Genomic DNA, 21,240 nt, shown 5'->3' on the forward strand with positions numbered 1-21,240 from the left:
GGTTTTGGGAAACTCGCCCTAACCCGCATTACGCCGCACAGCTTAACTATGGTAAATCCATCCCAAAACGCCTTGGGATGACGGTAATATTGGTATCTGCAGCAAAATGTGCTCCAGTGTTTATTGATAAACCAGGAAGGTTCGTAGTCCTCAGGTGGCTTAGCTTCGTCAATGTCGTCGATGAAAGCTGCCAAGAAAGCAAACTGCTTTACGTTAAGACGATAACAGTTACTCCTAATGGGAAGTAGGGCTGTGGAAACAAGGCGAAAAGATTGTCTTGCCCTAAATTTTGCTATCATGGTCTGACCAGAGAAATAGATTATAACAGAGTGCTATATAAATCTAGCAAAATTAATTGCTAGCCATTCTACATAGTTAAACTTAGTTCTAAAGCATAAGAGATTTAATGTGTTTATCGGCAGTACTAGTGAAACAATTACGCATTGAATTACTCAGTAATATATCTGAAAATATTGAAGTTAGTAATTGCAATTTTGCATTAAAATTGCAGCTATTTGTGTTTCGACATATTTCCATATAGAGCGCATGACGGATTACAAATTACACCGCGCGTTTTTTGTATCTTCGGCCAGGCTTACCGAGAACCAGTTCTTTAACTCCGTTAACCTTAAAAAGTAAAATTCTAGCCACTACCCTTGTTATACCACAGTGACAGTGCATTTTAAGGTTTCGGCCCGATATGTGCGGCTCAAAGTGTAGCCACCCAGAAGCTCCTTTTCGAAAACTAGCGTTATAGTTAAAACATATAAGTTTAACATTTTCCACTCTCAAACTCCGTTTCTCATGCTAAAAAAAATACCAATCCATCAATAACGAAACTTGAGTATACTCTTTTTTCTTTGCGATTAAATCTCAAATGTTAGTTGACGGTGACCAAGATGTTGTTATTGTTGAACGCAACGATGAGAGCTTAACCGAGGAGAAGACACATACTATATCGCATAAAGACTTTTCTCTGTTTCACGAAATCGTGTTTGTTGCTGTATGCAGTTTGGCTCAGCTTTTGACACAGGCGGGACTGGGTCAAGCTATGGCCACAGCTCACATCACTGGCGCCGATTTCGGTATTTTCAGTCCAGGTGAATTAAGTTGGTTTATTGCCGCATACAGTCTAACTGTCGGGACTTTTATTCTTCCTTCTGGTCGATGGGGTGATCTTTTCGGTAGTAGACGAGTTTTCATTGCTGGATACACTTGGTTTGGAATTTGGTCGATCATCGCCGGGTTTAGTGTGTACTCGAACAAAATGTTGTTTCATTTTAGTCGCGCTTTACAAGGCATTGGCCCTGCTTTACTGATGCCTAATGGCTTGGCTTTATTGGCAAAAACATACTCTCCGGGACATAGAAAAAATATGGCGTTTAGCGTATTTGGATCAGTCGCACCTGGTGGGTTCATGTGCGGATCTTTGTTTGGTTCAATCTTTGGTCAGCTTGTATGGTGGCCATGGTGTTACTGGGTTATGGGTATAGTTTGTTTATTGCTTACTGTGGTGAGCTCATTAGTCATTCCGCGACGATATGATGGTGCGATACCACCTATAGACAAGGAGCTTGTAGCTAAATTGGACATTGTTGGATCGATCATAGGAGTGATCGGGCTTATACTATTTAACATTGCTTGGAACCAAGGTCCTTCAGTAGGATGGCAAACGCCTTATGTGTATGTATTGCTTATAATCAGTGTATTGTTTTTTATCGGGTTTTTTGTCCATGAGACCAAATTTGCACAATACCCATTGGTGCCAATCGATGCTATCTCTGTGGATACAAGCTATGTTTTTGCTATTATATCTGCGGGTTGGGCCAGTTTTGGCATATGGATCTACTATTTTTGGCAGTTTATGCTAGAAATCAAGCATCATTCTCCATTGCTGACTGCTGCTGAGTTATCACCTACAGCAGTTAGTGGAGCAGTTGCGGCTATTACCACAGGTGTCCTGTTAAGTATTTGGCCACCGTCCAATATGTTGTTTATTTCTATGATAGCATTTTGCTTAGGAAATATTTTATTGGCGACTTTGCCAGTGGACCAGATATATTGGGCGCAGACATTTGTGTCGGCGGCTATAATGCCTTTTGGAATGGTATGCTAAATACTTGTAGCAGTTAAAATCTGTTTAATTAAATGATTTAGGACATGTCATTTCCGTCGGCAACAATTATTCTAAGTAACTCAATGAGTCGAGAGCATCAAGGTATTGCGGCCTCGTTGATCAACACGGTTGTGAACTACTCAGTGTCTTTAGGTCTTGGGTTTGCTGGAACTGTAGAAAGTCAAATAAACAAATCAGGTGACGATCTTTTGAAAGGATATAGAAGCGCGTGGTACATGGCAATTGGTCTTAGTACACTAGGTATTGCTCTTTCGACACACTATATATTTGCGAGCAGAAAGTGGAAGTCTTAACAAAGACTTACCAGTTGTCATATATTTTTACCTTGCAGTATCTCCTTTTTTAGAGCGCTTTAATTATACTGCTGATTTACTTCTTTGTTGATTTGTTCATTTCAAAATTTACGCATGGCATATAATCTCATGAGCAACTGCTGCTCCAAAAAGTTTAGCTTGATTCAGGCCGAACGCACTAGCTACCAATCATATTGCATTTAGGGCTAGTCTGAGCATCTATGCATTGAAGTCCTTCATACGTCAACCCTGACCAACTATTAACAAAAACCGGTTATTGTTCCATACTCCCCAGAATTGCAGTAATTCTACTGGTAATTCCCCATCGACTTTTTGTTGGTTTTGCAACCAAAAAACCTCTAAACAATGCTACCAAATGAGAGATCAACGAAACACTTGTATCGCGTCCAATCATTTGAGCAACAGCTTCAATTACAGACTTTTCTTCCAACGTGATTTTGTTGCCACAGATAAAATCAATCTCAACTTGTTTAACCCACGAGATTATCGACAAAACTAAAGTGTTACTAAATATTCTCAGTTCAAGATGTCTATACATACTTGATTCGAGAAAACAGAGGAATTGCTCAATACTGACTGGCTTTCTAGTTTGTAGCAGAAACGGCCTGACGTACTGCAGCACTGAGTATATGGTTCTGGTCATAGCATATGACCGTGCGGCTTGTTTTGGTAAACTCAATTGTAAATCCGGATCACATATTCCTCCAATAGACACTACTGTCACCGAGACGTTGTTTCTTCTCAAATCGATTATTTGCAATAGTGAGTCACCCGATGACCGACTCTTCGAGTCGTCGAAATGGGACAGTACATCCCTCAAGTAAGTGATGATTTTATCAAGGTAGTCATATGACATTGTCTTCAAGTAATCAAGCTCGATGGTTGCAGGAACTCTAGAGGTTCCACAAAATGAGACCACTTCGTTGGAAATTTGCATATATACGAGTATGCAATGCAGCAAAATGTTGACAGAAAACGGAGAAAACCTGTATTGGGATATTTCATTTATCTCCCCATCTGCTATATAAGATAACAGAGCAGTTGAGGCAGGCGAATGACCAAACTTGTTGATTTCTTCAAACCAGTAGGTTTCACATAAATTCCAAAGTTCGTCGGGTTCTGGGAGTGGCAAACTTAGGTCCCCAATCTTCATGATTGTAACTTGGCCAAATGCAATGTTCATGTTGCACATGAATACAAAAATAAACCAGTAAAGCCTATGATATGATTCTCTCACAATCCAGGCACGCATATTAGCGATGATATGAGGTAGTCTTCTGGGAATACCTTGGGCACAGCATCTGCTAAAAAAAGGAAGCTCATCAAGTGCCATTTCAATTAAGTCAGCGTTACCACTCCATGCGTCAAACATACATCCGTATAAGCGTGCTTGCAAAATTCCCAGATATTTATCTTCAGTAAACAGTGCAGCATTAGTTATGGGTAAATTGCGTATAAAACTTCTGTTAAACGTTCGAACCCTTCGAGCAAAATGATATTCTGACGCGCATTCTGCACCTACAAGTATCATTGCAACCAACAGTACGCATGCCGAAATCGTTTCCTCGTCCGCGTCAAAATCTTTGTTTTGAAGAAATTCAAACTGAAAAAATGACTTATGCACCAGAGGGAGATGCTCGCCTGGTCCAGAAAGAAAAGAATTTAAATAGCTGGAACAGGTTGCCGCAGACGGCAGTAAACTTTCTATTTCCTGTCCACCATATTGGCCATAAGCCATGATTAGAGATATTTTGCTCTCTTCGTTAAATGTAAAAAAATTTAAACATGTTTCATCTGATTCGGCTAACTCGTCTAGTCTGAAGAAACTCTCATCGGTTACAAATGTACTGATTAAACCCGGTTTTAGCGATTTGTCGCGATCCAATGTGCTGCTTAATCCAGATTTCAAAGATTGACTAAAGTTTAGAAAATCAAATGGCAACGGAGTCAAACAAGAAAGCAAAAAACTGTCCAGATAGATTGATTCCTCGCTTAATCCTACCAAGTCATTTGTTTCCAATGAATCAGCTTGCATTGAACTGATCCACATTAGATCAGACGACTCGTTCTCGATACAAATATCTTCGTTAGCATTTCTTGGCACTTCGATAACACTTAAAGCTTTCTCGATTTGCAAGTCAAATTTTGAGTGATTACTATCCATTGGCGCCATGGGAAGCCGTCTTCTTCGTCGGCATCTTATAGTAGGCGTTGGTATCGCTCCATCATCCGTAAATTCTATCCTACAATTTCGGCTATGGCGCAAAAGTAAATCTCTAATTTCAGGTTAAATGATTAACTCCAATAGTTTTTTTTTTTTTTTTTTTTTGGTAAATCGTACTTTCGGGTAAATGCTGCCATGCATAGCACGCATTGAAATGGACGCTCTGAAGTATCTGTGAAAATCATCAGCCCAAACTCCTCTATCGTGACCTTTGAAAGCACGTACGCGATCGTTCGTGTCTTTTTAAATGCTCTCCTCTTTTGAATATCGCTGCACAATACTGACAAGCAAACTGTTTACTCGGTTTTTTAGTGCGGCGGATAGCGTTGCTAAATTTGATGACGCTTTGCATGGACGCCATATTTGACGCCATTATGCAGTAATTTGTTGATGTGTTGTTTATGTGCAGAGAATTTGTAGAACAGTTTATTGATAGGCAGCGTTAGATTGAGACTGACGTCCATACATGGCGGAATCTCGTAGTTATAGAGATTTCAAAAATGCGGGGAAACAACCCAAACACAGTTTAACTTTAGAAAGCGGAGACTTTGCCCCGCCAGTAGCTCGAATTTCCAAATCAGGCTCTTCGGGAAGAGTTATCCAGTTACATGAAACCCTATTATGATCACAGTCAATTAAGAACGGGTTTAAAAAAATATTGTTTCTTTGAGTATGCGAAATAAGGAACGAGCTATATAAAACAAAGCATGATATTGGCTGAAAAAATACATTTCAGGTTAAACTTTGTTGACATTCTTAAAACTACGATTGATCACGCTGACCGGATCATATCCAAAAAGCCAAGGTTCAAACACTTTATCAGACCAAGGGTTTGGATTCTCCAGCTCATATGGTGGAATTTCTTGGTTGATAACAGGCTGCTGACGATACTGCATAGCAACTTTAGATGTCGTCAGCGCTTTCATAGCAAAATCACGTTTGACTTGTTCAGGGCCATCTGCGAGATGATTCACATCACCCATTTTTTGTGAACCGTATACAACTCTAGTTGTTCTGGGCTTTCTCACAGTTTCATATATTTTCAGCAAATGGGGTATATCTTCTAAAGCGCTGAGACGATCAAAGCATTCCGCAATGGTGACTGCATCCTCCATTGCCATTGCAGCACCTTGAGCCAAAAATGGCACAGTTGCATGGCAAGCGTCACCAAGAAGCACAATTTTTCCTGATTTTGACTGCCAGCTTTCAAGCTCTTTAAGATAGCATACTTTCCATTTAGTAGCGGGTTGAGTAAGTTTGATCAATTTTATAACTTTTGGGTCCCAACCAATATAGCATGCCAAAATTTCGTCAATGGTAGCTACTTCAATTAATTTCGTTTAAATGAAACTAATACACTGCCATACCAGAAGCATTGTAAACTCCGGCTGTTTCATTTCCTGCTGGGTGAAGAAGAACCAGATTGTATATTGTTCCGTTCCGGATGGGATAACCCATAATATGGCCGCCAGGCCCAATCCAGCTTGTAGCAGCAGGATAATCTAATAGCGAGCTCAACTCTGGGTCTTGCCTCATGCTTTCTGCAAAAATAATAGTGCGAAAAGCGGATGTATTGGACTCCAAAATTACTGTTCCAATATTAGGAAAAATTGCCTCTCGTATAACTGATTTTAGTCCTAAATAATGTGAGTTTTGCAATTGAACTATAGGTGTGTTTTACCATCAGCCGCAATGATAACATCTCCAAAAAATACAGTTCCATCATGCGATGTCACCGAAGGTATATTTTGATCGACAGATATGATTCTTTTGTTAATATGTATATTAACTCCACATTCGACAGCAACTTCATGCAATGCACGATGATAATCTGCACGGTGTACGAGCCAATAAGGTGATCCATACTGCTGTTCGACATAGGGATTAAGTATGGCAGGTCCCAAGACAGCACCAGTATCGTAGCGATGCATGTTTATACCACTCGGCCACACCACAGAATCTTTTAACCTGTCGTACACACCAAGAATTTTGAGTACTGCAGTAGAATTCGGTGGGATCTGAATCCGTAAAGTTTTGTCAGCGTCTGCGAGTCATATGTTGTTTAATTTTACTTATCTGCACCAATTTCTCCAAGAATTGCCGCGGATTCTACCAAATCAACTCTATGTCCCTTTTTTGCTAGCGCGATGGATGCAGCTAAACCTCCAAGACCAGCACCAACGACAACAACATGTAGCTTCAGCACAGTCATAATGGCAAGTAACAACTCAGTATTGTACCTATGCTCAAGTTTCAGAACCATAAGAAACTACAGGAGTATATATAAATCTATCAGAGGCTAGGATCGCATCGGATTATGATGATGTGACTCTGTTACAGATTGCCGGTTTACCAGATCTGGTAAATCAATGCTGCCCCTCTCACTAAATGTCTTATAGCCTCCTCTATCGCTCGTCACCTTTCCTATCTAAAAATCCAAATCCAGTAAATTTACTTACCTCATATTGCTTGTAACTCTTTTGTGTAACTAGAGCACATGTGACTGGCGCTCCTTGCTTATTTCCTCCGTGTGGGGAAGCTTAGCTGCTGCGGCTAAATTTCATTTGACTACAGAAGTTTGGCACAGTTCATACCCTAAACCAAAGAGGAACTTTACTTGGAGCTCAATAACCTCGCCATACCAACAAACTTTAAGAAGAAACGTTTATTTTTGCAAAATATTCAAACTAAGTAAACTTTCTGAAATTAGACCAATGTTTGAATAATTCCAAAAAATTTGGCAGTGTATAAGTCGACCTCCCGCAATGTTTAAGCAATGAAGTCTTTGACGAGATAAGTACTGAGGTGCACAATATTGTCTGCTCCGCTAAGTTGTCCTCCTCCAATGATGAGAACTCTTCCATGTGAAAATGCATAAACACGTCTAGTGTAAGAAGCCAACTCGCCCGTCGGAACCCTAATCCATGCGTTCGGTGCACCGAGCGCCTGGTTTAAAAACACTTCAGTATTCGACTGACTGGATACAATCAAAGTTCCATTCCTTCCACCTACAGGTGACCATGTAACGGTAGGGGAACTGAACGGAATAGTTCCGTCAGTAGCAACAAGAGGTATACCTGGAGCCGAATCAAAAGATAAAGGGCTGTCGCTAGTGCGGTAGTAAACTGGAAATTGGTAGGTTGAAAATCCGGGGCCTCCGCCATACTCATATGTCATTAAGTATTTGCCATTAGGCAACTTAGCAACAGTAGTCATTCCGGGTCGAGCATAGTAGTCATCATATACAACATCATCAACTGGCGGTGACCACTTTTTAACATTTTTTGTAACTGTATGAACGAGTTTTTGTCCGTGAGTCGCATTATCTCTTTGGTCTGAATAATACAGTACTAATTTCTTGCCGTACTCCATAAAAAAAGGCTCCCATATAGGTGTCAGTCCATTATCTGGAATTGCCTCCCCCCCTTCTGCAACATGCGAAACAAACTTCCAAGTGTAACCGTTGTCAAAACTGGCGTAAACATCAATCCTTGTGCGACTTAAATCAGATGGAATACTGTTTCCGGCACATAAGATAGTCCCCGGAGGAAATTGTCCGTATTGTGTTTTAAGCTGTAACAGATCTGGTTGATATCTGAGTCCCCACCCATTCACGGTATCAGTAACATTAGAAATATGCTTCCATGTTTTTCCTTGATCCTTACTTTTGAAAATTGGGAAATACACAAGAGGAGGCTCCGGGCTGTAGTTTTCCCATGTCGCTAGCAGAGTGCCATCTTTTAACTCAATAGCACGAGCATAGAGTGTCCGTGGAAGATTATAGTTTTCAGGAGGATCAAAAACCGTGATATTCTTGGCCAGCAGAACTTTTTGCTTCGGAAATGGAACAGGATAACGATGGCCAAAGGAGGCTAAACAGGTGCTAAATAGGGCCAGAAAAATATTCAAAACAATCAGTCGCTGCATATTGCTCTATATTTATTCCAATCAAGAAGAAAATTGTGAAGCGATCGCAACAACTTGCTTAAATGCCTGCTGTATATGAATAATGATTTGCTTGAGGCAGATTTACAGACATTTAAACCCCGAATAAATGCGGAGAAAATCCGGGGTAGTTTAGCAATTTACCCCGATGTCAATGGCATTTTGAGAACAGCATTTTGTTTCAAACAGTCTAAATTGTTGACAGAAACGTGTCGCCATAAACTTTCGAGCTCAGCCAAACCCCGGAATTGGCAGCCTAAATAAAACTAGTGACATTTGGGTCAACGATAGCTACTGAAAGGTGACAAACGTTATTGTTAAGGTGTACTGGACTGTGTCATTCAAAATACTAAGAATGCGTGACTTCTGAATTAACAGATGTGATGTCACCGACATGCCCGTCGTGACTGTATACATATAGCCTTAAAGCACATTTCTAGTTTTGAATGCCAGAAATTTAACTAATAAAATTAAAATTGGAATCAGCTGAAACAATCTTATATACAATGGCTGTCAAATTGGGATCAAAGTCAAAGAGGCTGGCCTTTTTGTCACGTACTATAAGTTAATTTATCTTTCGAATCAGCTGGAGATCAAGTGTAACTTTCGTTTGAAAGATAAGAGCTCTTTAAAAAAAAAAAAAAGCCAAATCACCCGATTTATTTTACCAATTAGCATAGCTGAACATTCAGATCTTCATAAGGGTCAATTGTGGACGTCTAACTTTCTAAGCAGCCAGCATCATTAAGACCATCCGAGTCTAAATTAAGTTCATCACTTACTCCACATTTTCTATTGCAAACTAAGACATTCTGCATCTCTGGCGAAAAAATTGACGCCTTCTACATTCGTTACTAAGAGAGAAGGCTGGCGTGTAGTAAGCGGCTGTATCGGCAAATTCAAACTGTTGGCTGCCGCACCAACACCGACTCACACTCTCATGAAGCCAATGTCCCCGCTTGCCCCGCATTGAGCTTTATACAATTTTGTTAATGCGATGATCTCATTAATATTTTAAAAAAATTGACTTGGATTTGAATCTTGGGTTTATTTCATGATCTACAGGTAATACAAAATGCTGTCAAATCATTACCAGAATCAAAATACAAGTATACTTTAACAGTTCTCTTCAATTTAGGCCCTATCTGTTCGTGGTAGCTTCGACTTTGGCTGACTCGACATGCTCATTACCTTCCATTTTCTCATTTGCAGCTGCTTTCACTTCGTCTTCAAAATCCTTCAAGAAGTCATGACGCTTCATAGTCGGTACAAACCACGGTGCATTTTCCCAGAGACTGTTCATACTCTCTAGTGGAGTACCACATGTTTCAGGCAGCACCGCCCAGAAGAATAATGCGTTGGTAAGATTACAAACAATAAACAGGAAATAATACTTATAACCAACATCAGTCATAGCCCTGTCTGTAACTTGGCCAATCATTGTATTAAACGCAAACGAGGTCATGGTAGAAATAGCGACGCCCCATGAACGAGTAGCAGTGTTAAAGACTTCCGCAGGAATGATCCAAGATAAAGGCCCACAAGTTGCCGAAAAAGAAAAATTGTAAATCCAAGTTGTAGCAATAAAGCCAATCTGCGCGGATCGTGGATTATCAGCACCAGGGGGGAACTTTGCAAGCAGGATACAGCCAACAATAAATGTGAGACAGTTGCCCAAATTTCCCAAAATTAGGGGCCATCGTCTTCCAGTAATATCGATCATTATAATGCAAATACCTTGAGCAATCAATGCGATGATTGAGTTGATAGCTTGGAACAATAAAGTTCGACCAGTGCTGAGACCAATCTGGGCAAAAATGGTCGGCGAGTAGTATTGGATTGCAGACACACCAGTCATTTGAATAGAAGCTTGCAATGCAATACAAATCAAAAGACGACGGAAATTTGACTTACTCGTAAAAAGCTCTTTCCAACTGCTCACACTATGTTCTCGCTCTTCAAGAATTGCTGCTTGAATATCTTCAAATTCGACACTGACTAGTGCGTCATCAACATTCCCATGTGCATAAAGACGAGCCAACGTTTGTAAACCTTTTTCTGATTGATCATTTTCAAGTAGCCATCTTGGTGACTCTGGAAAGAAAAAAATAAGTCCACCCAAAATACCAGCAGGAATTATTTGAATTCCCAAAGGTAGGCGCCATTGATTATTATTTGAAAATCCCAAATAGCAGCCGTAGCCAATCCATGACGCACATAACGCTCCAATGCCTAGAAAAAATTGCTGTAGCGCAGTAACTCTACCTCGGATTGACGGGTGAGCCAGTTCAGCCTGGTAAAGCGGAATGATCATACACAATAGACCAACTCCAGCGCCTCCAATAAAACGCCCACCAAAGAGATAGTGAATAGTTCTAGCTCCAGCCTGTAATGCTGAACCAACAATAAAGACAGCTGTGGCAAGTGCGATAGTACCGCGACGACCAAGATAGTTACTACTGAACCCCGCAAGAAACGCGCCAGTAAAAGCGCCAGCAGTAAAAAGCGAAACAACTAAACCACTAAATGCTTGATTAACATATTGCATGGAGAACCTCATAATAGCGTACTCACACTTCGTCTGCGCCAGGATTGTCAAAATACGTGTGAAACGACTCTGAAGATGTCACCTGAGCAATGATACCCTTGCAGCACAATCAGAACATAGAGAAATTAAAGTTCTTTAAACATTTACCAAATCGTAACCATAAGTAAACGAGCCTACAGATGCAAAGCAGGAAACTAGGAATTGATAAAGCTTGGGTGAAAGAAACGACATTTTAAAGGCACCTAAGAAAGCTTTCTAAGTGTCGTACAATCAAATTTCTGTGGTTGAATTGAAAACAATCAGAACAGGAGATGCACTGCCTTATGTAATGCTCGTCGAGCAGTTAACAGAACACGCGATTGCGGGGTAGCAATTGCGGTTGGCTTGTCAAAAGGCAGAATCGGATAAAAACCAAAATCACGGACCAAAATTGAGCAAACGTCAAATATGTCTTGGTACGCGTTTGTACTAAAAAGCGTGGAGCAACTGTGGGGTACCGACTGTGGGGTACCTACCGAGTGCGGGGCTAACACAAATCGTCATATTATATTTCATCTCAAAATGGATCATGCCACCAGGTCAGAATCAGGTACAATAGCAGTAACCAATGTATACTGATTCAATTCACTTTGCATTCTAAACATGTTATGTCCTTTCGGTAAAGAGGGGCATTATGCCATTGAAGCGTACTGACGTACTGGCGTACTGACGTCTAGCGTACTTACGTAAAAATGTTTCAATTTTTTTTACGTTGTCTTCAAAAAATGTTATTGGCAAATGATGTGATTATGCAGTTCTGTGTCGCAATTCCATTAAAAAAATATTGTCCTTTATAGAGAGTTGAATTGGAGGAGTTTTTTCGCGTGAATGGATCATGATACATACTGATGAGCAAAATCAGTACAAACTAATTATTAAAATTGTGACTATTTTCTCTATGTCTATTAAATCTTCTCCTTGAAAGAGGCATCAGGTTCATTTGTAGCATCTGCGTTCAAATCTTGACTTTCAATATGCTCTTGAATAGGCTTTTCTCCAGCAGCCTTGACTTCATCTTCAAAGTCTTTCAAGAAATCATGACGCTTCATGGTTGGCACAAACCATGTAGCACTTTCCCACAAATTATTCATACTCTCCAATGGAACACCACGAGTCTCAGGTAGTAACGCCCAAAAGAAGATAGCATTGGTAAAGTTGCAAACAATAAACAGGAAATAATATTTATAGCCAATATCAGTCATAGCCTTGTCAGTAACCTGTCCCACCATTGTGTTGAAGGCAAATGAGGTCATAGTGGAAATAGAAACACCCCACGACCTTGTAGCGGTGTTAAAAACTTCTGCGGGGATAATCCAAGATAAAGGCCCACAAGCTGTCGAGAAACAGAAATTATAGATCCATGTTGTAGCGATAAATCCAATTTGAGCAGATCTTGGATTATTAGCTCCAGGAGGAAATTTCGCCAACAAAACTGCTCCGGCAATAAATGTTAGACAATTGCCAAGGTTTCCTAAAATCAAGGGCCATCGTCTTCCAGTAATATCAATAAGCGCAATACAAATTCCTTGTCCAATAAGCGCAATAATTGAATTAATTGCTTGGAACAACAAAGTTCGGCCAGTACTAAGGCCAATTTGTGCAAATATAGTTGGAGAGTAGTACTGGATGGCAGACACACCAGTCATCTGAATGGACGCTTGCAGTGCGACACAAAGAAAAAGACGGCGGAAGTTGGACTTGGTGGTAAACAGTTCTTTCCAGCTGCTGACTGTGAGATCTCGCTCTTCGACAATGGCCGTCTGAATATCTTCAAACTCGACACGTACCAAAGCGTCCTCAACATCACCATGAGCATACAAACGAGCAAGAGTTTTTAGGCCCTCTTCAGCCCTATCCTTCTCAAGTAACCACCTAGGAGATTCCGGAAAAAAGAATATTAAACCACCTAAGATACCAGCCGGAATGATTTGAATTCCCAATGGCAAACGCCATTGATTATCGTCTGAAAATCCAAGATAGCAGCCATATCCAATCCACGATGCACACAAAGAGCCAATTCCTAGAAAAAACTGTTGAAGAGCAGTAACTCTACCACGAATGGACGGATGCGCTAATTCAGCCTGATAAAGGGGGATAATCATGCAAAGTAGACCAACACCTGTCCCGCCAATGAAACGGCCGCCAAATAAGTAATGAATACTTCTTGCTCCACTTTGTAAAGCAGAACCAAGAATGAACACAGCTGTAGCCAAGGCAATTGTGCCTCGTCTACCTATGTAGTTACTACTAAATCCGGCCAAAAATGCGCCAGTAAACGCGCCTGCAGTAAAAAGAGATACTACCAAACCTCTAGATGTGTTAGCTTTGATATTGTAACAACTTTCAGCTTACACTTCAGTAGAGCTTGGCTCGTTAAAGTAGCGGTGAAAGTGCTCACTAGATGTGACTTGAGCAATGATTCCCTATATGATTAATGAAACGTCTTTTGTTATCAACAGTATTATAGCATACCAAGTCATAGCCATAAGTAAACGAGCCCACTGATGCAAAACAAGATACCAGAAACTGGTATAGTTTTGGAGAAAGAAATGACATATTTTAATGATGTAAATTAACCAGAAGCTTGATGTATAAAACTCCAAAATATATGGTAGATGTTCTGACGCGATGTAAGAGCAATAGCAAAATGGAAGTTGCTATCATCTTGTAGTTTAGCGAAAATCGGAAAACAGGTGGGATGGCGGGGTAGTGCATGTGTACTACCAGATCAGGCAGAATCGGATAAAATGTGGAGCCAAGTCTGAGAGCGCGTGAATAGGTTTGAGACAAAGTACTACAAACTCAGGGTAAATATCTAGGGTTTGTGGGGCCCCGCGTTCCACGAGAAGGCGGCCTTATCAGACACGCGCCATGTTCATGTCCGAGGTTCTACATGCAGTAGCAATCAGGACCCGAAAATGACGAAGCCATAGCACTAAACGCTTACAGTTGCAACTCGAGTTCTGTCGCTACTTTGTCTAAATAACGTGGTTGGTGGTTGAGGCCATAATCACTGGTGGCCAGTGGTCCTCGCAATTTGCAAACACTACAGGGATATCGAATACCTACAAATTTTGATTTTATTGAGAAAATAGTGCAATGGCGAGACAATTTTTCTGCGACTTAGTACCGGAACAGAAAAAGGCTTCTTGCCATAACATGGTTGGACGGGTCCCGGGCTCACCAATAAAGGCAGAATCAAAATCTATGAGGCTTTTCGGTTAACAGTCCCCTAGTTATGTAGCAGCACTAATCCTAAACCAGTCTTCAACTTGACATTATATTTTGTTTTTCTCATTTAAAGTGATCTGACTAGTCTTTAGTTTGAGTGTACCGCCATTTCGGCGTAGTCGTCCTCTGAGGATTATGACGCTCATTTTATTGAAATTAACGAATAGTTCTATTGATAAAGACACCTTCCTTCTATAATACAGCAAATACTATTGTTGAAAACATTTACCAAAATTTATACTTGTTCTTTTCTTTATTGGAATTGCTTTCCATGCTATCGGATCCCAGACCTTCAATGATCTCTTCATCATCAGAAGGCTTTCCAGGAGGCAAAACCGCCTCGACATAAGTCTCCTCAGCAGGGAAGAAATAGCAAATTGCCCAGTAAGAAACAGCGGCAATGAAAAATCCGTAAAAGAAACCCATATAATAAAGTCTCTTAACACCTGTAGGAACAGCAATGTTTGGGTTGATAGCGTTGATGAATCCAGGCAAAAGAGGAACCCATCCGATCGTGAATGCCAAAACCGCACGCCAGTTAGTACCGTACTTGTTATAGCTGTAAATTCCATGAGGCTTGTACAATTCACGAATATCGTATTTCTTCTTGTGAACCAGCCAATAGTCAGAAAATAGAATTCCCGCAATAGGGAACAACCAAATGGAATATCCAGACATGAAAGACAAGAAGGCAGAGGCTGAAGTCAAGATATTCCAAGGAGTCAAAGCCCATGCACCAAGGAATGCAGCAATAATTTGACCCCGTCTGATGGTGATGTACTTGGGGAACATGCAGTTCAAATCGTTGGCAGCGGCAATAGAGTTGGCCGAAATGTTCTGTCCAATTTGAGCAACCAAAAACGCGATACCGCAGAACGCGGCAGCAGCACGTCCTCCGCGAGATGTCCAGTGGTCGATGAGCAACAAAGGATCCCACAAAATCTGTCCATAAATCTTTTGAGTTCCAGCTGCAGCAACAACGCCCATAACGGCCATAACCACGTTAGAGAAAGGGAGCGCAAAAAGCTGGAAAAGAATAGACTTCTCAGAACGTGTGTATCGAGAGTAATCAGAAGCGTTGGTAGCGTAAGTCGAACCACCACCCAGGTTGGAGTAAAGACTTGACATGAAAGTCCAAACCAAGACTTTACCCTGAACCGTGTTTCCTTGAGCAAAAAGGTCTGGACCAGGAAGTGCTTTCGCAGTGGAAACAGTCCATCCCATGATAGCGAAACCGCAAATAGGAGTAAGGCAGCACTTAAACAAGAAATACCATCTGGTGTTCTCAACCCGAATAAGATGAACCGGAATGCAGCAGCAGAAGTACACAAACCAACTGATCAAGAAGTTTGACTCAATGTTTGCAGACAAAGGAAGTTTGTTAGGGTAGGATCTAAACGAAGGCCAGATAGCAAACAAGATACTACGAACACACTCTGCTCCAGTGTAGGTCTGGATACCATACCAAAAAATACCAGTAACCATACGCATAAAAACCATAGCATACGAGAAGTAGAAACCAAACGGAACACGAGAGAAAACGGGGAAACAGACGTGATATCGAGCACCTGGATGCGCATTGAATGTGATGATGATCGCAATAATGGTGTTGGCAAGAGCCAAGTTAGCTAAAGCATACCTCCATGACAATCCGACCTCCATAAGAGATGCAGCACCACGCCATCCACCAGGTGCAAAAGCATCAGAAATCCAGTATATGGCCAAGTTATACCATCTCCACGTCCGTCTTTCCCATGGAACAGGATCCAAATCTACACCGCAAGTTAGATATCCTCAGCTTCAAACTTTCATGATATTACCGACCTTCGTTACTACGTCTATCAATACGATTTGACTTGACTTCCATTCTCTTCAAGGTACGACCAAACCAGCTCGTAGGCTCCCTTTTGTTGGAGACAACATTGTCAGAATCGAACTGCTCTACACCAGTGACGTAGGCGGTTTCCTTCACTTCTTCAACTGGCATATTAGAGCACTCTCTGAACTAACGGATCAACGACGTCGGATACAGATAAGGATCTGAGAGGAGGGAGACGCAGTGGTTTAAATACATTGACATCCTGTCAAGTCGGCGCTGGATCAGGGGTCGTTTGTAGCTATCAGCAGCCGATTCACGATGACTCACAATGTCTGACCATTCCAGATGTGATACAAGCGTTTGATGTGGATGAGGTACGTGTATGCTTAATTAAGCTTCATAAAATGACTACAAAAGGAACGGGTACATCTGCTTGCGCGTCTTCGCGGTAGCTGATAAGACGCCGACCCCTGGAATACATAAACTTTAATCAAATGTACCTGCTCGTGATTTTTCCGGTCCAAGGTTTTCAAAGGCTTGAAAGATGATTCCTCTATTGTGTGTTGTACTCATCAACAAATACTTCGAAACATCAAATTATAAAAGCTCATCAATAATCTGATCCAACAGACCTGTGCACCAGGCTCGTGAGTATTTTGTATTTGTGCTTGTGCGAAAGATAAGCATATACCAAGCGAGCGCAATGAGCACAAATAAGATAAGGAATTGTCTTTAGGTGAAGATAAAAAAGCTACTGACTTAATTGGTCTGTTTTCGGTATCTCATGTTAAAACGCATTGGGCTGATCTCGGCTTTGACCGACCGACCGAGACGGGTCCGTTCTTATTTTTTATTCTTAAGCGCTGGACACTCAAAGTACTGTACTGTCTTTACAAGGACGCCACGAAAAGAGATAATTTGTTTAGTTTATTCAATCCATTACAATTCTTTTGAAAGCGCTTTAGTTCAGCACATCTATTAAATTCAGAAGGTGCCCCATCGGAGGCAGGTCATCGAAGACGGCGACTGAGAGAAACCCTTATTGTGTGGTGGCGCGATAAGAGTTGATACTTCTAAACATATGCAACGTTGTTAAGTTCGGGTTTTTGCGACAAAGGCGCTTCATCTCAAGTCAATCGAAGAGAAACTAAATTTAATTAAAGCAGCCTTGTGTGAATTCTGAATATTTTGGCTCAAAATAAATCTCTTCTATGCTATACGTCAAGCCTTCTTGGATTCTTGTCATTTGTTTTAATGCTTACCAAAATTACCTTCTTGTAGTAGTAATAAATTAAGAAAGATTGCATATTAGATGCTATTGTTAACGTTCAGTATGTTGGCAATAATATGACTAGTCATCTTACACTAAGTCATAGTTCTGATTCTTGTGGCTGATTTTCTAAGCTGCAACTTACATTGAGAGTATACCGTCTAAAAGTTTATCATTCTACCATGATCCATGATTTAAATCACCTCAAATACATTTTAACAAAAACGCGTCTTGGCAAGTTAATTTGTTTAAATCTTCCTAGAGACAAAATTCTGCAAAATTAACGTGTCAGGACAACGATGTATTTTATTATTTATCATTTTTTTAATCCTTCTTTCCATGGACTTCAAAATAGAGGCTAAAATAGAGTTGTGTGGTCCAAGTTCGTGTAGAATTACGACTGAGTCTATTTTGGCTCTAGCTTCGTAAGTCAAAGTTTAAATTGCTGAAATGATAAAGTTTAACCTTTCAAAACATTGTTTGTAAAAAAGTCTTTCTGGTAGTATAAGTATAGTACATCGCAAGTGTCACAGATGTCAAGCAACTTGATGAAAGTCCCTCTTTCTACTCTCGGGTGAACAGAAGCCACCACTAACGCCATCTCTCTGCCATGGCTTGGTTTTGGCGTATCGATGGTGGCTTTCCCTCGTGACAAGAGGCAGTTACTGTCTGCTTTTAACTGCTCTAATATAAAGTTGAAACTAATTAGCACTCCCAAGGTGCACGGTCAATATATTAAAGGCCATGTCCAAGTCAGGCTTGTGCGGTCCATCGCAATCAAAGTCCTCGATAATCAAAAGTCCATGCATCGTTCAAGTAATGCTAGTACGTACATCTGTATAAACTGTTATTAACATTGTCGCAAGATAATTAAATCCCGGCACTAATCAGAACGGGAGGGCACGTTGCCGATTGACATGATCGTATACTTATTTACGGCAGCTTAACCGATGTTAGCAGACTCAAAGATTATGAATATAACAAGACAGCTGAAGATCGGGCCGTAATCATGCAACTTCTTGCAAATTTAAATCTGTTAACTATACATCCCAGCTCAAACTAACTCATATAGACACAATACCCTCATCTATAAATTTAATTTTGTCCAATCAATCCTCACAGCTAAGTGGGCAAAACATCGCAATTGTTTAATAATGATTAATGTAGAACCTTGGAAAGCAGTAAGTAAGGCACATACAGATGGACTGCCAGTCAGATGATGGACTTTGCTCAAATCAAATATATTTAGTTGCGTGTAGACTGATGTCGTCTTTAAAATTGGTTTCAAGCATATTCAGATTATTCCGGTCGTTGTAACTAACAATATGCTGCTCAATCCAACTCTATATTTTACGGCGGTACTTAAAAAGCTTTTTGGGCAGGCAACTCCGGTCTTGATAACCCATGAGTTTGAGATGACAAGTTTAAAAACGTGGGGGTCACCCAAAAATGATTAAAGTTGTGTGATAACGGCGCTAAATATCCCGGCGGCTTTGTCCATCCTGTGCATTCAGTAGTCCTAATCTTTTCTCCGATCAGCTTTGATTATTGAATTCTTGAAACCTTTACAGAGTAAAATCAATTGATAATCAATAATTTAACAATGACTGAGTTTGTTGATCTTGTGTTTGCATTTGAGAACGACCCAACTAATGAAGCGCTTTCTAAACCTGTTCTCGACGCTCTCAAGGCTCATGAACAAGAGCTTCAGTTCGATGGTTTTAATTCACAAGATGCACTTGATCTGGGAATGATCATCTTGTCACTGTCGCCGAAAGTCCTCGATCCAACAAATGCCAGTGCACGATCAATTGTAGTCCATGTGTCTGTGAACGGCCATTTACTATTTTATCATTCTCAAGATGGAACTGCGCCAGATAATTTCGATTGGATCAGACGAAAGGTTGCTACAGTCGATCGTTTTGGAATAGCAACTATTCATGTCGGATCGGCTTGTATGGCTGCTGGAACCACTGTTTCGCAGAAGTATGGTATCTCCGCGAGTGAATATGTTGGAGCAGGTGGTGGTTTCCCCCTACGAATTAAAGGTGTTGAACGACCTGTTGGTGTCATTGCATGCAGTGGATTGCCTCATATGTATGATCATGATTTATTGGTCAGGTCAATCAAAAAGTTTTTGGATGGTAAAAAATAGAGATTGAACAACAATGAAATTTACTTACTTCAAAATTGGCTTGTAATTGGTATTGCTTTATTCCTTGAATTATGCAAATCTATTTCCATTATCTATTTTCATCAAAGTAAATCAATTTTATGCAATTTTATCAGATTTATTTAGAATCATTAATGCAACTTTTCATGAATTGCAAAAGAGTATGACAGGCAAAAATATATTTCAAACGGAGTTGTGTGTGAGAGCGAGCGGCTTCCCCGCAAAAAACTGAACAGGACCGAGGTATACAAAAACGCCCAGTGACAGCTCCTTATCCACTCTAGAATCTTTATTATCGCCAAATAACAAAAATGACAATCACTACGCCCATAACTCAGCTGTTTGGTATTAAACATCCCATTCTTCTGGCTGGAATGAATGTGGCATCAGATAAGTCAATAAAGTCCTGAATGATTACAGAATAAGCACTGACAAAACTTACGACCCCATCTAGCAGCTGCAGTATCAAACGCAGGAGGATTAGGAGTCATTGGTGGCTATGGATATAGTCCAGAAATGCTACGTGCACAAATTAGAGAGCTCAAATCTCATTTCGCACCTGGGATTACTAAGTTTGGTGTCGACCTGCTATTGCCTCAAGTAGGCGGATCAGCACGCAAAACCAATTACGATTACACTCACGGGCAACTGCCAGAACTAATCTCCATTATTGTCGATGAAGGAGCTGGGCTGTTTGTTTCAGCGGTTGGTGTGCCTCCTCGAGAAGCAGTAGATGCACTTCATAAGGCGGGTATCCCAGTCATGAATATGATTGGCGCTCCAAAACATGCAGACAAAGCCATTGCTGCAGGGGTAGATATTGTGTGTGCGCAAGGTGGAGAAGGCGGCGGTCATACTGGTAGTATTCCAACTAGTATCCTTATACCGGAAGTGGTAGAGGCTGTCAAGGGAAAGAAAAGTGATCTTACTGGAAAGCCCATTGAAGTTATAGCAGCAGGTGGAATATACAATGGAAAGGGTTTAGCAGCCGCACTCATGTAAGACCTACTCGCCTGTTTTGTATGATATCGAACTCTAACGACATTGTCAGGTGGGGTGCTAGTGCAGTCTGGGTTGGAACACGCTTCATTTGCGCTGAAGAAGCAGGAGCTTCAAAAGCACATCAATATGCAGTAATCAACAGCTCGTACAATGACACAATGCGCACAATTGTATATACTGGCCGACCATTGAGAATTGTCAAAAACCCATATGCTTTAGACTGGGAAACTAATCGTGCAGAAGAAATTAAAAAGTTAACTAGTCAAGGAAACATTCCTGTTCCGTGGGAGCTTGAACAATATGAAAAATCAGGAAAGGACTTACCGGAGTTGATTGAAGACTATTCATTTCCGTATCTTATGGGAGAAGTTGCTGCTGTTGTCCGTGAAGTAAAGCCGGCAAAAGCTATTGTGGATGAAATGATAGCCGAAGCTGAGACTATGCTTTCTCGAGGACAAAACATGTTGAAATCAAAATTGTAAACTGAATAATTGATTAATTCAATGTTGGTTTTGTTTTCTTAACTAGAAATTTGTAT

General features: G+C 40.7%; 9 protein-coding genes across 9 annotated transcripts; 3 read left to right on the plus strand and 6 right to left on the minus strand.

The window, feature by feature from the left end:
* The first annotated feature begins 770 nt into the window (after positions 1-770).
* On the plus strand, positions 771-2,561 carry V1512DRAFT_263887 (uncharacterized protein). Its single transcript, XM_066916573.1, has 2 exons — positions 771-2,107; positions 2,158-2,561. The coding sequence occupies exons 1-2, from the start codon at positions 878-880 to the stop codon at positions 2,428-2,430; spliced, it is 1,503 nt and encodes a 500-aa protein (XP_066770838.1). The 5' UTR covers positions 771-877; the 3' UTR covers positions 2,431-2,561.
* On the minus strand, positions 2,411-5,230 carry V1512DRAFT_22515 (uncharacterized protein). Its single transcript, XM_066913807.1, has 4 exons — positions 4,901-5,230; positions 4,793-4,847; positions 2,992-4,727; positions 2,411-2,946 (listed from the first exon to the last, which is right to left on the minus strand). The coding sequence occupies exons 1-4, from the start codon at positions 5,046-5,048 to the stop codon at positions 2,705-2,707; spliced, it is 2,181 nt and encodes a 726-aa protein (XP_066770839.1). The 5' UTR covers positions 5,049-5,230; the 3' UTR covers positions 2,411-2,704.
* Positions 5,231-5,412: 182 nt separating this feature from the next.
* V1512DRAFT_271501 (uncharacterized protein) lies at positions 5,413-6,887 on the minus strand (the record flags this gene model as incomplete). Its single annotated transcript, XM_066917648.1, has 4 exons — positions 5,413-5,996; positions 6,043-6,312; positions 6,357-6,719; positions 6,758-6,887. 4 exons carry the CDS (start codon positions 6,885-6,887, stop codon positions 5,413-5,415), a joined length of 1,347 nt encoding a protein of 448 aa, XP_066770840.1.
* Positions 6,888-7,133: 246 nt separating this feature from the next.
* V1512DRAFT_22471 (BNR Asp-box repeat domain protein) lies at positions 7,134-9,012 on the minus strand. Its single transcript, XM_066913791.1, has one exon. The coding sequence runs from the start codon at positions 8,600-8,602 to the stop codon at positions 7,445-7,447; it is 1,158 nt and encodes a 385-aa protein (XP_066770841.1). The 5' UTR covers positions 8,603-9,012; the 3' UTR covers positions 7,134-7,444.
* A 636-nt stretch (positions 9,013-9,648) lies between these two features.
* V1512DRAFT_263908 (general substrate transporter) lies at positions 9,649-11,874 on the minus strand. Its single transcript, XM_066916574.1, has 3 exons — positions 11,316-11,874; positions 11,195-11,265; positions 9,649-11,142 (listed from the first exon to the last, which is right to left on the minus strand). Exons 1-3 carry the CDS (start codon positions 11,397-11,399, stop codon positions 9,762-9,764), a joined length of 1,536 nt encoding a protein of 511 aa, XP_066770842.1. The 5' UTR covers positions 11,400-11,874; the 3' UTR covers positions 9,649-9,761.
* Positions 11,875-12,075: 201 nt separating this feature from the next.
* V1512DRAFT_263910 (general substrate transporter) lies at positions 12,076-14,084 on the minus strand. The gene is made up of 3 exons (XM_066916575.1): positions 13,680-14,084; positions 13,560-13,630; positions 12,076-13,517 (listed from the first exon to the last, which is right to left on the minus strand). The coding sequence occupies exons 1-3, from the start codon at positions 13,761-13,763 to the stop codon at positions 12,113-12,115; spliced, it is 1,560 nt and encodes a 519-aa protein (XP_066770843.1). The 5' UTR covers positions 13,764-14,084; the 3' UTR covers positions 12,076-12,112.
* A 442-nt stretch (positions 14,085-14,526) lies between these two features.
* V1512DRAFT_239771 (permease for cytosine/purines, uracil, thiamine, allantoin-domain-containing protein) lies at positions 14,527-16,480 on the minus strand. Its single transcript, XM_066914213.1, has 2 exons — positions 16,263-16,480; positions 14,527-16,210 (listed from the first exon to the last, which is right to left on the minus strand). The coding sequence occupies exons 1-2, from the start codon at positions 16,423-16,425 to the stop codon at positions 14,664-14,666; spliced, it is 1,710 nt and encodes a 569-aa protein (XP_066770844.1). The 5' UTR covers positions 16,426-16,480; the 3' UTR covers positions 14,527-14,663.
* A 2,650-nt stretch (positions 16,481-19,130) lies between these two features.
* On the plus strand, positions 19,131-19,682 carry V1512DRAFT_208846 (uncharacterized protein; the record flags this gene model as incomplete). Its single annotated transcript, XM_066913450.1, has 1 exon — positions 19,131-19,682. One exon carries the CDS (start codon positions 19,131-19,133, stop codon positions 19,680-19,682), a length of 552 nt encoding a protein of 183 aa, XP_066770845.1.
* A 240-nt stretch (positions 19,683-19,922) lies between these two features.
* On the plus strand, positions 19,923-21,212 carry V1512DRAFT_263923 (2-nitropropane dioxygenase). Its single transcript, XM_066916576.1, has 3 exons — positions 19,923-20,090; positions 20,143-20,698; positions 20,752-21,212. The coding sequence occupies exons 1-3, from the start codon at positions 20,012-20,014 to the stop codon at positions 21,182-21,184; spliced, it is 1,068 nt and encodes a 355-aa protein (XP_066770846.1). The 5' UTR covers positions 19,923-20,011; the 3' UTR covers positions 21,185-21,212.
* Positions 21,213-21,240: the final 28 nt, after the last annotated feature.

The sequence above is a fragment of the Lipomyces arxii genome (genome assembly GCF_038497795.1).
Source record: "Lipomyces arxii strain Phaff 12-163 unplaced genomic scaffold V1512scaffold_10, whole genome shotgun sequence".
NCBI classification, from domain to species: domain Eukaryota; kingdom Fungi; phylum Ascomycota; class Lipomycetes; order Lipomycetales; family Lipomycetaceae; genus Lipomyces; species Lipomyces arxii.

What these genes read in the sequence shown, in the direction of transcription:
- V1512DRAFT_263923 (XM_066916576.1), top strand. Translation starts at nt 20,012, where the DNA reads ATGACAATCACTACGCCCATAACTCAGCTGTTTGGTATTAAACATCCC. An exon ending in TGGAATGAATGTGGCATCAG is followed by an intron (nt 20,091 to 20,142) that starts ATAAGTCAATAA and finishes GACAAAACTTAC; the next exon opens with GACCCCATCTAGCAGCTGCA. An exon ending in GGTTTAGCAGCCGCACTCAT is followed by an intron (nt 20,699 to 20,751) that starts GTAAGACCTACT and finishes CGACATTGTCAG; the next exon opens with GTGGGGTGCTAGTGCAGTCT.
- V1512DRAFT_22471 (XM_066913791.1), bottom strand. Translation starts at nt 8,602, where the DNA reads ATGCAGCGACTGATTGTTTTGAATATTTTTCTGGCCCTATTTAGCACC.
- V1512DRAFT_239771 (XM_066914213.1), bottom strand. Translation starts at nt 16,425, where the DNA reads ATGCCAGTTGAAGAAGTGAAGGAAACCGCCTACGTCACTGGTGTAGAG. An exon ending in TGATAGACGTAGTAACGAAG is followed by an intron (nt 16,211 to 16,262) that starts GTCGGTAATATC and finishes CTTGCGGTGTAG; the next exon opens with ATTTGGATCCTGTTCCATGG.
- V1512DRAFT_22515 (XM_066913807.1), bottom strand. Translation starts at nt 5,048, where the DNA reads ATGGCGTCAAATATGGCGTCCATGCAAAGCGTCATCAAATTTAGCAAC. An exon ending in ATGGCAGCATTTACCCGAAA is followed by an intron (nt 4,728 to 4,792) that starts GTACGATTTACC and finishes ACCTGAAATTAG; the next exon opens with AGATTTACTTTTGCGCCATA. An exon ending in CCTCTGTTTTCTCGAATCAA is followed by an intron (nt 2,947 to 2,991) that starts GTATGTATAGAC and finishes GTAACACTTTAG; the next exon opens with TTTTGTCGATAATCTCGTGG.
- V1512DRAFT_263908 (XM_066916574.1), bottom strand. Translation starts at nt 11,399, where the DNA reads ATGTCGTTTCTTTCACCCAAGCTTTATCAATTCCTAGTTTCCTGCTTT. An exon ending in TTACTTATGGTTACGATTTG is followed by an intron (nt 11,266 to 11,315) that starts GTAAATGTTTAA and finishes TTGTGCTGCAAG; the next exon opens with GGTATCATTGCTCAGGTGAC. An exon ending in AATCCTGGCGCAGACGAAGT is followed by an intron (nt 11,143 to 11,194) that starts GTGAGTACGCTA and finishes TCAAGCATTTAG; the next exon opens with TGGTTTAGTTGTTTCGCTTT.
- V1512DRAFT_263910 (XM_066916575.1), bottom strand. Translation starts at nt 13,763, where the DNA reads ATGTCATTTCTTTCTCCAAAACTATACCAGTTTCTGGTATCTTGTTTT. An exon ending in TTACTTATGGCTATGACTTG is followed by an intron (nt 13,631 to 13,679) that starts GTATGCTATAAT and finishes TTAATCATATAG; the next exon opens with GGAATCATTGCTCAAGTCAC. An exon ending in GAGCCAAGCTCTACTGAAGT is followed by an intron (nt 13,518 to 13,559) that starts GTAAGCTGAAAG and finishes TAACACATCTAG; the next exon opens with AGGTTTGGTAGTATCTCTTT.
- V1512DRAFT_263887 (XM_066916573.1), top strand. Translation starts at nt 878, where the DNA reads ATGTTAGTTGACGGTGACCAAGATGTTGTTATTGTTGAACGCAACGAT. An exon ending in CTATAATGCCTTTTGGAATG is followed by an intron (nt 2,108 to 2,157) that starts GTATGCTAAATA and finishes TAAATGATTTAG; the next exon opens with GACATGTCATTTCCGTCGGC.